The 17,866-nt window shown below is 36.6% G+C and overlaps 2 protein-coding genes across 3 annotated transcripts; one reads left to right on the top strand and one right to left on the bottom strand.

The window, feature by feature from the left end:
• The first annotated feature begins 3,899 nt into the window (after nucleotides 1–3,899).
• Nucleotides 3,900–7,141, top strand: LOC131607215 (BTB/POZ domain-containing protein SR1IP1-like). The gene is made up of 5 exons (XM_058879239.1): nucleotides 3,900–4,203; nucleotides 4,312–4,381; nucleotides 4,513–5,139; nucleotides 5,326–5,856; nucleotides 5,948–7,141. Exons 1-5 carry the CDS (start codon nucleotides 4,184–4,186, stop codon nucleotides 6,497–6,499), a joined length of 1,800 nt encoding a protein of 599 aa, XP_058735222.1. The 5' UTR covers nucleotides 3,900–4,183; the 3' UTR covers nucleotides 6,500–7,141.
• An 8,033-nt stretch (nucleotides 7,142–15,174) lies between these two features.
• Nucleotides 15,175–17,541, bottom strand: LOC131607200 (uncharacterized). Of its 2 annotated transcripts, XM_058879230.1 has the most exons (3): nucleotides 17,197–17,541; nucleotides 16,351–16,469; nucleotides 15,175–16,135 (listed from the first exon to the last, which is right to left on the bottom strand). In XM_058879230.1, the coding sequence occupies exons 2-3, from the start codon at nucleotides 16,429–16,431 to the stop codon at nucleotides 15,620–15,622; spliced, it is 597 nt and encodes a 198-aa protein (XP_058735213.1). In that variant the 5' UTR covers nucleotides 16,432–16,469; nucleotides 17,197–17,541; the 3' UTR covers nucleotides 15,175–15,619. The 2 variants fall into 2 exon arrangements, with proteins under 2 accessions (XP_058735213.1, XP_058735206.1); XM_058879223.1 differs by lacking the exon at nucleotides 17,197–17,541 and having other exon boundaries at nucleotides 16,351–17,098.
• Between the last annotated feature and the right edge of the window lie 325 nt (nucleotides 17,542–17,866).

Genomic DNA, 17,866 nt, shown 5'->3' with positions numbered 1-17,866 from the left:
TTATTTATTGTGGGTAGGAAACTGGGATGCGGAGGCTTTAAAGATATTATTATAAGGAAATTTCTTTGGCCACCTCCCAACCTTCTAGTCCATCTCTGGTGAAAAACCCAAACTACCCCTGACTTCGGAAATGCATTTCCGAAATGCAAGAAAAAAGTGTTTTCGGAGATGCATCTCCGAAAGCGCCTTTTTTTTAAAAAAAATTTGACTTATTTCGGAAATGCATTTCCGAAAACACCATTTCGGAAGTTCATTTCCGAAATATTGCGCGTTTTGCAGATTAAGCAAAACAGCCCCCCTCCCCCCAAATCATTTACCCTAAACCAATATCAAACTCAACTCCTCTGAGATTTTCTGCAAACCCACTTCCAAGGCTGCATCAAAGGCTCCAATCACCTTGCTATACTACATTCAAAAGCCCTCCAATCACTCAATTTGTAAGTTTTATATTTGTTAGATCCATATTTCAAATGCATGTTAGGGTTGTTTTCAATTGCATAAATGATACAGGGGTAGGTTGTTAGTAGTATTTAGGTTGTTTAGAAGCATTATGAGTTGTTTTGAAGTTTGATTTTGGGGTCTGCCATTGGAGGTTGCAGAGAAGTTCTGCGCAGGGGTGTTTCAGAAGTTCATTTCCGAAAACACCTCCATCCCAGTTTCGGAAATGAACTTCCGAATTGTATCAGAAGTGCAATTTTTTTAGTTTTTTATTTTGTCTCGCATATTAATCGATTTCAATTGTTTACAGGAACATGTCAGGCAACCAACCAGCACACATCAGACAGGGTAGAGAGACCCAGACTGCGTCGGCTAGACGCGAGCGGGCGGCGGCGCAGCTGGCGTCGACACAGGGACGGGGGCAGGGACGGGAACGACGTGTGCGAGTTCCCGTGGACGTGGGAGAGGGTACCTCTTCATCTGGATCTAGGAGTCGGTTGGCTCGGGTATCTTCTTCCCGCCAGCGAGAGGAGGAGGAGGAGGAGCAGGAGGAGGAGGTGGCATTGCCATACCACGAGCCGGAGGGGGTACCAGATGTTGACCCTCCATCCGGGGAGGAGGATGAGCAGGAGGACAGCTACCCGGGAGGGCCCTTTGACACTTCCATGCTGATATCCTACCGCGATCACGTCGCTCGGCGTATCTGGGAGGGAGAGGTATTTTTTTTAATTTAACCGTTTATAATTTAGACGTTTATTCGATATTTTCTTAACGGTCTATTTAACATATGCTTTTATTTGTTTTTTTTGTAACATGAGAGAGATCCCTTGAAAATGGTGAACCACGCCCGGAAGATTTTCAGTCTGTTTAAACCAGCTGCTGAGTGGTTTAACGACGCGGTGCGAGGTTCAGGGCTTAGCGGGCTCTGCATGACGGGGTACGCCACCATCAGCCACGGCATGCAGGGGGCATTTGTGGAGCGCTGGCACAAGGAGACGTCTTCTTTCCACTTGCCGGTTGGGGAGATGACGATCACCTTGCATGATGTGCATGTCTTCTCCACCTGCCCATCAGGGGGCCGCTGTTGACCCACTCCCGGATCCAGAGGGTCGAGGCCAGTCAGTGGATGGCGCTCTATTTGGGCATGGAGCCCGAAGTTGCTGAATTCGAGTGCATCACGACAAATGGGCCTCATATCCGGTTCACCACACTGAGCGCTTATTTCGAGCACCACCTGGACGCAGCGGCCGATGCCGAGGAGGCGGGTGACGATCTATTCACACAGTATCACCGCGGCTGCGTTCTCCGGTGCTGGTACATGATTGTGGTAGGCGCTGCATGCTTTGTGGACAAGAGTGCAAGGTACGTCGACGTGACATACCTCCGCTACTTCATGGACCTGGATACCGTTCACCAGTGGAACTGGGGGGCACCTACTCTGGCATACCTCTACCAGAAGCTGAATGAGGCCTCCAACTGGAGGACGAGGCAGTTGGTCGGATCCTGCACACTAATTACGGTACGTTTCATTTTAATTATTTCGTATTTATTTATGTTTCGTATTTATTTATAATACATTATCGTGTTTCTGTTTCCGAGCTGGATCATCTCCTATTTCTCCCGCATCCACGGCTTCCACATCGATCCTGCGTACGTTGACGCCATGCCCAGGGCCGCCAGATACGTTCTCCAGAGGGGGAACAATGCGGTGGGACCATACCGTGGGTACCTGGACCGCACGATGCACGACGACGTCACCTGGAGGCCGTTCAGCGACTACACTCAGATTGTCCCCTTTGACGACATATCTCTATATTCTGGCTGGTTGACATGCGGGACTACCATCATTGTCCGGTATCTCCCTGAGCGGTGCATGCGGCAGTTCGGATTCGTGTAGATGATACCCAGGTCACCCTTCGAGGCTGCTCCCGACACAGTGACCAGAGTGCAGCTCACTGCCATGTTTGAGGATTGGGAGCATCATGTGGTACCGGAGGAGTATCGTCGCCGGCGGGTCACCCAGGATTGGCACAGTGTGGAGGGGTACGTCACATGGTTCTATCGGGTTTCACATCATCTGCTGACACCCGACGCTCCCGGCGCTCCTAGGCCAGCACACGAGGAGATCCTGGAGAACCAGCAGGCCGAGGATGACCACGCCATTGATCTCCTGCCGATCTGCCAGCGGATAGAGATGCTTGGGCGGGACGCGTTGGATCGAGGTGTCGTTCATCAGGGCGGTCCAGAGGCAGTCGCCGTGATGGAGATGATCGTCAATGATGCGGGCCGTGCGGCGGCATACAGGCGGCAGAGGAGGGCCCAGGGTGAGAGGGTTAGGCACACCCAGTAGTGGTCGGGTTTATTTATTTTTTGTTTTCGGATTGTATCTTTAGCACACTATTTTTTTTTGGATTTGGATCGGCTTGTATATATTACTTTTTTTATCATATTAGTTTTTTCTGTTTATATGTCATTTATTTTATTTCCCGGTTTCCTTTAATTAAAAATACGAGACTGTTAAGAAAAACATAAAAAAAAACACAGTTTCTGCATAATTCGGAAGTTCATTTCCGAAACCCCCCAAAATCTGAACAAAGGTGTTTTCGGAAGTTCATCTCTGAAAACACCCCCCATGAGGTGTTTTCGGAGATGCACTTCCGAATTGTGGAAATTTTTAAAAAAAAAAAGTGCTTCGAAAGTTCATTTTCGAAGCAGGGGGTAATTTGGGTTTTTCGCTGGGGGTGACCCCCATAGAGAGGTGGCTAAAGAAAAAACTTATTATAATCTGAATCTTAGTGATATATATATATATATATATATATATATATATATATATATATATATATAATGTTTGTAACACTTTAACCCTAATTCATAAGACAAAAATTAAGATAATTATAATGCTAGAGGTAGATATTATTGATCGAACTGCGTTAACAAATATTGACCGTGTTTATTATCTTTTACTTTCGTTTCTCTTTAATTTGGTCATTGTTGTAACACTAATTTTCAAAGCACTTACATTAAATGGTTAAGACATAATAGAAATTGAGTCAAATACTTATTGAGATTAACTTGTGAAAAAAATGAATAACTTGTTAACAAGTCATTGATGTCGAGGATTCAAACAAGTCGAGCCGGACCGATCCCCGAGTTGGATTTGTTAAAAGATGGATGACATAAGTTTAGCTCATTTATTTAAATACATATAGTTAAAAATTTGAACTGACTTGTCAATGAATAAAAAAGCTTTAGCTTTATTATGGGTCCATAGACCATTTTTCTTTGTTGGAAGTTTCGACAATTTTAGAAATTTGGATGAGTTTGCATGTCTATTATTTCTGCATTTCAATGCATCATAATTTTCTTTGATTTGTTTTCTAGTTAATAATTTTCCTTTGCTTTTGGTCACACACGGTTAGCACAATATCAGACTGATATAACAGGCAAATCTTCATGTAAGATAAAATGGGCAAGACATCTTTATGGTTTTGTGGTTGAATCTTGAAAGTGACTATCCAACTTGAAAAAAAGTGGACAGACCCCATTATAGTCCAATCATTAACATGCAATTGAATCACTCATTATTTTTTCCACTCAAACTCTCATAAAACCACACTCACTACATAGCACAAATACATAAACTGCATAAAATCGCGATCAAATGCACAGTCGCATTGCAGTCTCCGATACATAAGAACCTTGTGGTTGCTTGCGTGGGAAGGTTTAACTATATTCTAGTGCCATGAAAAGAACAAGTGAATGGTATGCTTCTGGTTTTCTGAAACTCACTCTTTGATTATTCGCCAATGCTAATGTAAATATTTTAGTAGATGAGATAAAAATCACTGAAAATTTAAGTACTTATTACAGGAATTATTCTCAGGAGATTCCAAGTGATGTCACTATTCAAATTGGTGAAGCTTCTTATTCATTACACAAGGTATGCAGTGTAATATTACGACGTTGTTTGATTCATGTAGCAGACTTCACGTATTAGTATTAAAAGTCTTTAATTTGGAAATCAATAATCATTGAATTTTTTTTTTTCATATCTCGAATGTAATTTTGCAGTTTCCATTAATTTCGAAAAGTGGATACATAAGGAAGCTCATTTCAGAATCTAGTGATGCTACTTCTGATGTTCCATTAATCGAACTCGTTGATATCCCTGGTGGATCAGAAGCATTTGAATTAGCAGCGAAGTTCTGCTATGGTATAAACTTTGAAATAAGCGTTGAAAACATCGCTATGCTACGCTGCGTGGCCGAGTATCTCGAGATGACAGAAGACTATTCGGTCGGAAACATGGCAGGAAGAACCGATTCTTATTTGAATGACGTCGCACTTAAGAGCATGTCAGGAGCAATATCTATCTTACATATATCAGAAACTCTTCTTCCAATTGCAGAGAAAGCGAAATTGGTTAGTAGATGCATAGATGCAATAGCATATATAGCTTCGAAAGAAAGCCAATTTTGTTCTTCTGGTAGAAGTGATGGTAGTAGCAATGAAAGAGTGATGAATTCTTCCACTGCTTCTCATCTGAAGCCAGTTGTTGATTGGTGGGCTGAAGATCTTACAGTTCTTAGAATCGATTTTTTTCAAAGAGTTCTAATTGCTATGATGGCTAGAGGGTTTAAACAATGTGGTATTGGTCCTATTATAATGCTTTATTCACAAAAATCTCTCAGAGGTTTGGTAAGTACCTTTACTATAGAAGGAAAATTTTCATATCAAATTTGTTTTAGGTTTTAATTACGCACGTGTTAACGTGCCCCTGCAGCGTGATGTCTCTGCCCAGCTACCAACTGAGTTTTAGCTTAACGGGATGTGGAACTCTTTGTTTTATATATTGAATCTTATCTTTTTTTGTGTGTGGAGTAGGAGATATTTGGAAAGGGAAGGAAGCAGATCGAACCGCATGAAGAGCATGAAAAGAGAATCATTTTAGAGACACTAGTGAGCCTAATGCCGAGGGAGAAGAACGCGATATCTGTCAGTTTTCTTTCTATATGGCTTAAGGCAGCAATATATCTTGAGACAACTGTTGCTTGCAGGTTTGATTTGGAGAGAAGAATAGCCATGCAGTTAGGACAAGCTGTTTTGGATGATCTTCTTATTCCTTCTTATAGCGGCGAAACCTCGTTTGATATAGATACAGTGCAAAGAATCATGATGAGTTACCTTGAATCTGATCTTGATAATCATTCAGGATATAATGAACAAGATGAATATTATTCTTCTCCACAAAGGGATGTTATTAAGGTTGGCAAGCTATTCGAGAGTTATCTTGCTGAAATCGCTACTGATAGAAATTTATCGGTTTCAAAGTTCATATGTCTTGCCGAGTTAATGCCTGAAAAATCAAGAACAGTAGAAGATGGAATGTATAGAGCCATAGACATCTATCTTAAGGTACATTTCTATACTAATATGGTACATTTTCAAACACAAAAAATTCTCAATACAAACCAGTGTTGATAAAGTTAGAATTCAAAATTATCAGGCTCATCCATTTCTAAGCGACGCGGACAGAAAGAAAGTTTGCAGCATGATGGACTGTCAGAAGCTATCGCGAGAGGCACGTGCACACGCTGCACAAAACAACAGGCTTCCTGCTCAAAATGTGGCTCAAGTTCTCTACTATGAACAGCAGCGTCTCCGCGACAATATGGATGGCACTGGCAGCGTAGGTTCGGATTCTCCTTCGACGCCTGACAAGAGGAATGTATACTCATCTGAGCTTTATCCTGCTTCGAATGAGGTTTCCAAATTAAGAAGAGAAAATGAAGATCTGAAATTAGAGATAACGAAACTTAAAATGAAAATAAAAGAGATTGAAAAATGTACAGTTGAATATGGTGTTAGTGCTGGTACTCCTTTATTAAATGCTTCTTCACCTTCAGCTGATAAGCCTCCTTTGCATAGAAAATCATTCCTAAACTCAGTGTCCAGAAAACTCGGCCGTCTTTCTCCTTTTTCACGCGCTGATCCTGTCCAAACACCGCCCAAAGATCGCATAAAGCAAGACAAGGTTCGACGCTACTCCATATCTTAATATTGTGTGTGATATAATAGTCTACATTTTGTATTCAAAACATGACGTTGGCTGTAATGTGATTTATGCATTGTCTTTATTTTGAAGGCCATGTAAAAAAGACTAGTCTTCCTGATTTTATTTCGAATTAAAGACGTATATGTTGTTTGACATGTGTCAGTGTCATCGAAGATTTTCATTGAATTTTCTCAAATATAAAAGTGTCATAGACACATAGCTTTTCTCTCAAAATTGAAATATTTAAAATTCTATATGAAATCAAAGATTATTGGTGTAATGTAAAGAAAACATAGTTAATGGGGTATGTTTTAAATTATTGAGTGCTTTAGGATAAAAAGCTTGTAGAAAATGTGATTATACTTCAAGTGACAGACTAGCATTGTCCGTATTAATAATGTCCAAGTCTAATAACAGAAAAAAGAGAGAAAGAAAGTGATCATGGGTTGGTTTAAATTCATGCATATACTAAGGATATGAAATGTAGTAATTTAATACTACATATATTGGGACACACCTAGCTTAAATATTTGGTAGAGAATCTTATGTTCATGTGATAGCAGACAAGCATTAGTTGTTTAACTTCTTGTTGGCTAGTAACTATGTGATTTGTGAGTGATGTGTGGAAAATAAATGGTTTACCTACTTAGTTAGTTAAGGGAAGTAAGGCAACAACATTATTAGAAAGTAAATTCTTTTTGCATTCATTTATCTAATAAATCTAAAACTAGTTACTTATAATAATAACCAAAATCTTTTTAACAAGAGATCTACTCAAATATAAGATGGTTCAAATATTTTACTTTAGACCTTAAAAATTACATTTTCTATTAGCTTTTAAGGCTTGTAACCAACATATTGTATTTTTTAAACATCTTATAAGTATAATTGCACATTCAGTATTCGTTATTAATTTGTTTTTGCGTTTTAAGTTGGACTTTATCTACTTGGCCCAATATGGATTTAGTATATATTGCATTAGTGTTTTGTATTTGGCAACAGAGAAGTGTGTAGAATCATTCTTTGTAATTGGTAGTAGAGAAGTGATGAGAGCTGCACCAATTAAGCAGAAAAATCTCCTTAAATCTTGGAACAAAACATTGTTTCCTAAATTGTCTCAATATCCAATTTTAGAAACTTATGTACAGTTGGATATCAAATCACTTGTTCCAGATTAAATCTTCTTGATCTGCGAAAATAAGTTAGACATATCCAAAAGGAATCTCACAATCAATTTAAATCTGTCAAAAATTAAAATAGTCTGTACTGATGTTCTGGTACATCTTGTCACAACATCTATCAGAACATCTGTTAGAACATATGTCTTCAATGATCCTGACCAACATGTTAGGACATCTTCCCCAACATCTTGATGTGAACCATGTTTTAGAAAAAATGTTGCCAATCCTAAAACCATGCTACTAACAATCTCCCCCTTTGGCAAATTTTGACTAAAACAACCTTTTGCATAATAAACCTGGAGATAGGAATAAAACCACAAACAAAAACACAAGTTACATGAAAACATGTAAAATTTGTACAACCTACAATCATATAAATATATCAGAACTACAATATAGTTACAGATCAGATGCAGTTACGGATCAGACATGTACAACTACCTATCACACAAAACAATTCTCCTCCTCATAGAGAAAACCAAAAGCACAAGAAAATCAACCAACCATTTCTCCCCCTCAAGGGAAAAACCCAAATCTCAAGAGAATTCAACCTACGATATCCAAAATCACACAACAGAGGCAGCAACATAAGCCTCACACATAACTCAGAGCACAGTAGCCAATATTCTCCACAAACCTCGACAAGCAGGATGTTAGAACATCTGGTAAGACATCATGCACACATCAATAGTAGCAGAAAAAACAACAGCAGTAGCAGCAACAACACCATTAAGCATGACAGACTATCATGCTCCCCTTTAAATAGTTGCATACAACAAGAAACCACACTAGACTACTCTATTCTAAATAGTAGAATGGTCCCATTTTTTATTAACATGTCAAGACCTGTGACATGCAACACTCTTTACTCCTATAAAAGACAAATAAAAAGACTAATACTACTAACAATTTCTAACACTTTACTCCCATTTTTAGCCAAAAATTGACAAAATAAAGTGAATGTACAAAGACACTGGAAACACACTAGAAATGGAAACAAACAAAAACAACATTTTATTTTGACATAAAAAACAACTATCCAATCCTTCCACCCGAGTCCTTGAAGTTGACCCAATTTTCATCAGCATCTGAATCAGAGTCATAATCATGATTTTTCTTGGAAGACTTCATCTTTGACACGGATTTCTTCCCTGTCACTAATGCTCCAGTAGATGTTCCAACATTGGATTCAATCTTCTCTAGATCAGTACTCTTATCCTTCTTGGCTTCCAACTGACGGACCTTTTTATTCTCAGCATTTTGGTATATTTGCTCATGTTGAAATGCAGCTTGATAGGAGGAACAACCTTGTTTGTAACATTACCTTGCTTGTAAAGACAAATTAGTCAATGACAGAGTGATTGAAAGACGTTAAATCATTCTTATTAACAGTGCACCACTCATCATAGGAGAAAGACACTCTCGTGTTCTTCTTTCTCTCTTTCCAAGCTTTGACTACTAAAAATGTTACACCATTTGAAATGACTTTATCTATGTCATTGAAAATATTTCTTTGAAATTGCACGCATCACTAGATGAAGAAGGAAGAATTGTTGTTGGCAAGCCTTCTAGTCAATAATTGCTATGATTCTTCAACAGTACAAAATTCCCAAATCACCCCTCAAAACTATCAAAATAGATAGTCTTCGAAGATTCAAAATTATATCTCCTAGTACATTCTCAGAAGTCCCAAGCTTAGGAGAAACACTATTTCCTGTAGCAAAACCCCTGACAAGGATATGACTAGTATTAATGATCTTTGTCCTACTAAGCAAACTGATATCCTTGAGTATCTGGACTTAAACCATTTTTCCATAGTACAATGTCACAACATTCTCTTAGACATTGTATTTATTTAGCATCCAAAATAGTTGAGGGCAACAACTTCCTTCAGCATAATACTTAGCCTTTGTGAAATATCATGATTAGCTCATTGCTTATCTCTATCAGACTTGGCCAATAATTTTAATCCTAAATTCACCATAATTAGATATTTTACCTTTGAAACAATAGGTGATACAAACTTCAAATATTGAATTTCCTTGTATAAAATAGTTGAGCTCTTGAGAAAACATTGTTGACTTGAGAGTTATATGATTCAGTTACTGCTAGCTCTTTAGAATCAGTCTAACTTTTGGAGGGCCAATCTATTTAGATGATGTTCCAACATCTGCTTGGACATCAGTCCCTTTCTCAATGATTGAACTATTGAATTTGGTTCTGAAGTACACATAAATTATGTTATCAGCAAAGTAAATCAGAAACATCTCTTTGGTATCTTTGAAGGAGTTGATAAGGATCTTGATTTTTCTTTGCAATAGATCATCCAAGTTATTTTAGAAAAATCATCAACAACCTTATAGACCAGCCTTTGTTTGCCAAGACTTCCACCTTATATTGACCTCATTAGTCCCATAATAGGAAGTCCTAGAACTTTTCCATTAGACTGATGTTACCACTTCTGGTGTGACATCTGGACTTTAACTTCCTTTGATCATTAAGTATGCGAATGAGCAAGTGTTTTCTTGTGGTACCACACAAATAATAATTGTTTTTGGCCTTGACTCCCTTATTAGACTTCATCCATATCATTAGTGACCATACATTCTTCCTTAATGAAACTTGTCTTCAGACCTTGGTCACACAATTGACTTATGTTTATTACACTAGTCACTAGTCCTTTAGTAAGAAGAAACTCATCAAGACTAGAAAATGTTGTTCGATCCTGTTTCTCAATTCCTTTAACTTCACTTTTGGCATTATCACCAAAGTGACATGGAAGATGAAGTGATACTTAAAGTTCACCAGAACTCCTTTACTCCAGTCATGTGTCTGGAATAACCAGTGTCAAAGAAGATATACCAATCTTCTTTTGCAAAAAAAAAACTCTAAGAGTAACATGAGTAATAAGATAATTAGCACTTTCCTTGAGTTTTATCCAATGTTTGGTCAACTTTAGGTTGAATTGTACCTTTGGATAGCCATACAACTTGAAACAAAATGGCCTGATATGCTTATCTTTTACCACATAAGTGACATTTCCAGTGCAATCCCCTGCCATTAGCTTGAGAATTCTAATGTCTGGCACGATGTTGAGACATTTTGTTTGACATCATTGAGCATACTAGAACCAATTGTCACCCTCCTCACAAACTTGACCATGGATTTAACAACCTTTGAATGGAAACAAATTTAAGACTTTCCTTACTTGTTAAATCCATGAAAATCAAATCCTATCCCTTTTAGGTTTCCAATCATCTTCCAATCTTGAAGAATATCTTAAGCATACTAGAACCAATTGTCACCCTCCTCACAAACTTGACCATGATTTAAAGTTTGGAGGTCAAAGACAAAGGTTAACTCATCCTGCAGGTTAAAGATAGTATACAAACAATCTTCATTTTCAGTCTGTAGTTGAGAAAAAAGTTACCTTTTTATATGCTCTCTGCTGATAGACTTCTCCATTTTTTAACCACAGTTCCTTGTAAGAAGCAGTTATCTCATCATGAGTTATTTTTTCATTGTAAGAGTCTACATCAGACGCTCACCTTCTTGTCTTGACAGGTACAACATCAGGATCACTATCCTGATCAGATCAAGAATTAGAAAGCCCTTTCAGTTGTTTCTTGAAGTAGATAGGGCATTTTGCCATAGTAAGTCCAAAGCCTCCACATATATTGTGCTGGGTGCTTTTACTTTAGATCCAGCTTTTCTTTGATCATCAAAGATCTTGCTGATGTCATGACTGATGTTCTTGACATTTGGCCTTGACCTTTTATCCACTTTCCCATAACTTGATTGAAATGCATAATAGCATTAAATAAACCTTCATAAAAAATCATGTTGCAAACTCATGTAGAGTTGGAGACCAAATCCATGCTTTTGCTCTTTTATTTAGAATTGTCATTTTAGAGAAGCTCAAAGAAATATTAAAGTGGCCCAAAAAGTTCACCACTCTCATGTTGTTGATATCTTGAGCTTCTTCAATGATTGTCAATTTCATGGCAAATCTCTTGGGTAGAAATCTAAGTATCTTCATATTGAGCAGCCTTTTGTTTGAACTCTTTTCTACCAAAACACCTAGATGTGCCTTTATGAGTGGACTTGAGAATTTCCCAAGTATCTTTGGCCACAACACATGTGATAACCATTATTAACAAATGCTTATCAACATCATTGATTACGGAATTAACAGCTTCAGAGTTACAAAGAGCCAATTCATACTCTTCCCTTAAATATCCTTAGCACTAAGATTCCCCCATCCTAACAACCTTCAAGATTCTATTGTCCATTGATTTCTAGAATTCTATCATTCTAGATTTCCCAAAGACATATAATACCAGAATATTATCTCCCTCGAGCTCACCGAAATAAACAGAACAAAGTGCCTGCTCTGATGCCAATTGAAATTCTGACACTTTTAAAACATGTCAGTACCGATGTCCCAACATTATAACATTATATCAAGACAGATGTTACAACGTCTGCTGAGTGATAGAACACAATAAACTAGAATATATAATATGCATAAACAAATTCCAGAATGGTAAATCACATAGTCAATTATTAACCTATTTTGGTGCAACGTCACCTACTCTGGGGGCTACCAAGCCAGGAAGGAAATTCACTAAGATAGTACTAGTTCAAAGCCTAAAGAGTCTCAGTTTACAACTTCTTGCCTAATCCCTACCTTGTGAAAATTCTACCTAGAATCCTCTAGATATGAGATCCCCCTCTCACTTCCTACAATTAATAACCTCAGTGATAAAATAGTCTCAATCCCAATGAATGTATCAAAATAACCAAACTGAAGATTGCACTTCCAATACAAAATACTTAGTTTTTCTTAAAAGCTTAAACTAATAACAATACTAAACTCCTTGCTTAAAAGCTCATGAGTGAGAACAATAACTTGACAAACAGTCAAGTAACAACCAGTCTACCTAATTGTATCAAAAGATTCATGGGTGACTTAAAAAACACAAGAGACTCTCAAAACCTAAGACTTCTAAACTTCCCCTAATTTTATAAATTGGGAAAGCTTGATTACACTAGATTTAGGTTTATATTTAATGACTACTCAGGAGTCCATGAGCTTCAAAATCTTCACTCAGATATTCCTTGATCCACAAGCTAAGAGCTGCGCCAATTATGCAGAAAAATCTCCTTAAATCATAGAACAAAACATTAAGTTTCCTAAATTGTCTCAATATCCAATTTTAGAAACTTATGTATAGTTGGAGATAAAATTACTTTTTCCAGATTAAATCTTTTTAGGCTGCAAAAATAAGTGAGACGTGTCCAAAAGGAATCTCACAAAATCTATTTAAATCTGTCAAGAATTAAAATAGCCTGCACTGATGTTCTAGTACAATATGTCACAACATTTGTCAAACTTCTATCTTCAATGATTATGACCAACATGTTAGGACATCTTCCCCAACATCTTGTTGTAAACCAAGTTTTAACAAAAAAAAATTCCAATCCTAAAATCATGGTACTAACACATTGCATTTGCATATATGTCATGTGATAATAATTTAATTTTGTGGAGTGAGGACTGTTGATTGGTGATCATGTATGTGATATTTATACGCTTACATATTATTATGCAATTTTATTATATGATTGTGAATTCTCACCCCTTCTGTTCGAATGTTGCTTTTTCATGGGCATCATGCAGATAATTCACAGTAGAGGCATGGAAGTGAGTGGAAGAGGTTGCTCTTCTTTATGTTTTGTTGAGTCGGTGTCTGCTCTGATATGTAACACCGGGGGAGAACACTTATTTTTAATTTATGTTTGGTGGAGATTATTATGTGAATATTCGATGTTTGATGATTCCTTTTATGATTACTTTTGTTATAATTCATGTTGAGAATTTGAAACTATTCGATTGGTTAATGTCTTTTCTGCTGCAAATAAAATAATTGAAATTCAGACTTGTATTATGATTCTATTATTTTAAATACCATATGTGTTACATATCCTATTGTATGAGCTAGTTGAAGTTGGATGTAGCATCCTAATTACGTCGTTGTTTTAATATACTCTGGTTTTTATTTATAAATTACGTTGGAGAAATTAGAGTGTTACAATTACCGTTAAGGATAGAATGTGCAAATGAAGAATAAAATGATACGTGCAATCATGGTCAAGAACTTGCGAAATGAATGCACTTTGCGCATATAATAACTCTTAACAAAATGGATGGAAGTTAAGAAGGAATGTAGAAAGGATTAAATGAGGAAAGTTGAAATCTTTTATAGGGCGGGGAAGTCCAATTTAGGGGAAACCTACTACCGCTCACTGGGCACCTCAATTGTTTCAATAAATGGAAAATATTCTCCATGTTAAAGACATGCGTAAGGAGTAAGGCCGGATTTGGCTTTCTGGGAAAATTAATCATCGATCGTATTCAATGCAACACATGCTTACCACAACTAGATGAAGTTTAATTTTCTTCAACTGAGTGTTGTGTGATTCACCTCATTGACACCTGCATATGTATCCTAAATTCACCTCATACAGGATGGACTAACCTAATACACGAGGGATCGCCTAATATATGAGAGACTGACCTAATAAAATAGGGACTCACCTCATACAAGATGAACTCACCTATATAGAAGAGACTCACCCCAAGTATCTCGTAGGGGCTCATCTAGATAAGGAGAGGAAAATAAGACTAATCACTTGTCTTTTTCAAGATCTCATGCTTGAAGGACTGTGTATTGGTATATTTATGAAGGACCATTTCCTAGATTGATCTCTCATTTATTGGATGTGACACCTCATCCTCAAATATGTCACCCACTTCCTGGACGACTCGTCTAAAGCATAAGGACGCGGGAGGAAATTGATGTAGCATCTGGCCCACACCGTGTTCTGATCGTCCATTTACTAGATTGATTTCCCATTTACTGGATGTGATACCCCATCCTCAAATATGTCACCCACTTCCTGGACAACTCGTCTGAAGCATACGTCAGGGGAAAGTTAATCACGCTTTCTTGAACAACATGAGATTAACTGTCCACTCCCACATTCTCTTGGGAGGGATTGCTACTTCCTAGGGGTCTGGGATCCAGAACAAAAACTCCTATAAATACCTCAATCATGAAGTTAAGAAGCATCCAATCTCATTTTTACACAACTACCTCATATACAGAGCTTCTCATTCCCTACGAGAATTAACTCTAAACCTTACAACGAACTCTATAAGTATTTGACAACCATTAATCATTAGGAGTTGTCACGGATTGTACTTTTAACAAGTACACTCACAAAAAAAAATTCTCCACATAAAATTTCTAATCTTCCTCACTGATTTCTTCTCTCTTTGTTGGTGTCACGACTATTACACTTTGATTTTATATGAAAAAAACAGACATGACTCGAATTACTTTAAAAGTTGGTTTGATTATTATATCTTGATTCAAATCAACATTAAAACTATATAAATATGATTCGAATTATCACCTTTAAAAACTAAAAACCTCATATTTAAAGACATATTCACCACACAGAAAAAGAAAGTCTAAAATAATCTATCAACATTCAACAAGTTATAATTAACTAAAAGAAACTTACATAATGTTATAAGATATCCAAATACTAACTGTAAATAACTTCTTCCATAGTCTCTAAACAGTTAGAATTTAATAAACTCTACATATTACTGTCATGGAATGTGAGAACCTTGTGGACCAAACAAACATGAGTGGCATGTGACATGTGACATGTGACATGTGACATGTGAATAGTAATGGATCTGTGCAAAGTAAAATAGTGGTCTTAATGCGTGACATATCAAACCCCACCATAACTTGATAACAATTGATCACACAACACTCCACACAACACTAACATCATTCACAAAAGTTAGCTAGAAAATTTAAATATATCACATTGACATTAACATTAACATGTTTTCTTTTTCTTATGTCATGTTTAGATTCATCACTTGAAAAAACCAAGGTGATTGTTTTAGTCTCTCTTGTTGTCTCAATTGTTCTTCAAGACCAAAGCTGTTCCTAATGATTCCATTTGATTCTTCTCTTTTTTGATGTGTATATCTTCTTATCTTGTGTATGCCACTTGATCCAGTTGAAGATGAAGATAAGCTATGTCCTGAATCTGAAGTGATTGGTGTCTCACCTTTCTTGCTACGGTTATATCGCGACGGGCCTAATGTCAACTCAATCTCCGTCTCATCGATGATCTCTATCCCCTCGTCGTCATCTGATTCCGCAATGTGCTCCTCTGCTGGCCTTTCGAGATCAAATTTGATTTGAGTCCTTTTTTCTTGTGCATCTTTATGATGATTAGCATTTTGAGTTAAGCTAATCGCGTTTCGAAAGTACCATTCTTGTTCTTTCACTTCAACGCCTCGTCTAGCCTCCATATTTTGCATCATTATCTTTTGTATTCGATACAATCGATGAAGTTCATATACCTAAAAGAAAACTCTCATTACACTCGTATGACACGTGTTTGAAAAAAAATTCCATACACAATCTAGCTCGCAACATCAAACAAACTCTGATGTCTACATTAGTCTGTGACTATGATTGAAGTTAAATCAGTGACAACTGATGCGACTTCAATATTAGTCACCAGACATCAAAATCTCTGAACTACGAATTGAAATAGAAATAATAATCTAAGTACCTGTTGTTTGAAAGTTTCTTCATGCTTTAACATAGCCATTCTCATATACTCTTTGTCACAAGACCTAACAAGCTTCTCCATTAAGGATCTATTTACCTTCTTCTTTGTCACAAGTTCACCTTCATACATATTCAACCTTAAATGAGGAAAATTCTAAGAGAATAGAGGTGATTGATGAAAAGTTGTTTATATAGAAAATAGAATGATTCTATGAAAGCAAGCACATGAATATTAATGGTCCAACTGATTCTTAAAACATTGGCACAAAATGATGGCATCTACTTCCTTTTAGTATAGTTTGTCTCCTTCCAATACTTTGGACCACATTTGAATTAAACTCATCACAAAAATAAAAAATATCTCCCGACAACTTTACCTGTTCATTTTTTCCTACCATAATAATAAATAATAATAATAACTTCTCTTATACACACACACACAAATGTGATGTCATTTTTTAACCATATATTTTCAATTATTGAAATATTTGAATACATGATCACAAGGTAACATTATTCTCTTCTTTTCATATAATTGAAAAATAAGAATGCTTGAAGAAGAATCATCATTATCATTATAGTTTTTAATGGAAAGAGTGTTTTATGAAATAGTTCTCTATAATTTTCTAGATTCTAGGCATTGACATTGCATAATCACAAAGCATATTCCTCATGCATGAAATAACACACTTTCATCATACAAATAACATGATATAAACTCATATTACATATCATCTTCGATCTATGAAGCACTAACAGAGACACAAACATCAAACACCAGACACAAACATCAGACACCAGACACATCTTCGATAAAAAACTAAAGAAATGAAATATAGTTTCTAACCTGGCAAAGTTCAAGAATATAACAATTTTCTGCTGAAGAAAAGGCAAGAAACTTGAGGGACAACCTTTGTTAAATTTGATGAAAACTCAGATAAATATGCTCTCAAATTCCCTATCAAGCTCTGGCTATTATATACTGTTGGAGATCAAACAGAAGAGAACTGTTTATAGAATTTCAAGATTCTTTTTCCCTTTAAAGACACAGAAAACGAAGTGGTATATTGCATGAGTGGTTACAAGTTAGAAAGCATGCGAAACAAATCTCAGTGACTTGACCAATGTGATTCAAGTTTTGTGGAAGAGATGCCTAAGACAGGTCCAGCAATGTAGATATATTAAATTAGTAGTAACAGTAAAGATAGGGAAATAAATATATAAATAAATACACGCATTATTAGCACTATACTATACTACTAAAATTTATATTATTATTATAACTTTTTTGAGGATCACAAGGTATTGGTTTTTCAAGACAAATAATCAACATAACAGCATAGCTTGTTGAGGTGAATCGCATGCACCTCAAATTTGTATAAATAATAATAGAAAAAAATTGTTTTTATATTTTGAATTATTGAAGGTTATGTCTATGTGAAGAAGCTTAAATCGCCGACAGATAGATCTTGACCGTACAATAAATGGTATCTAATGTAATTGTTCAATCTAGTATT

Source organism: Vicia villosa, linkage group LG1, assembly GCF_029867415.1.
Source record: "Vicia villosa cultivar HV-30 ecotype Madison, WI linkage group LG1, Vvil1.0, whole genome shotgun sequence".
Taxonomy (NCBI): Eukaryota; Viridiplantae; Streptophyta; class Magnoliopsida; order Fabales; family Fabaceae; genus Vicia; species Vicia villosa.
The sequence above is the reverse complement of the archived record's forward strand: the minus strand, read 5'-3'. Positions and strand labels throughout refer to the sequence as shown.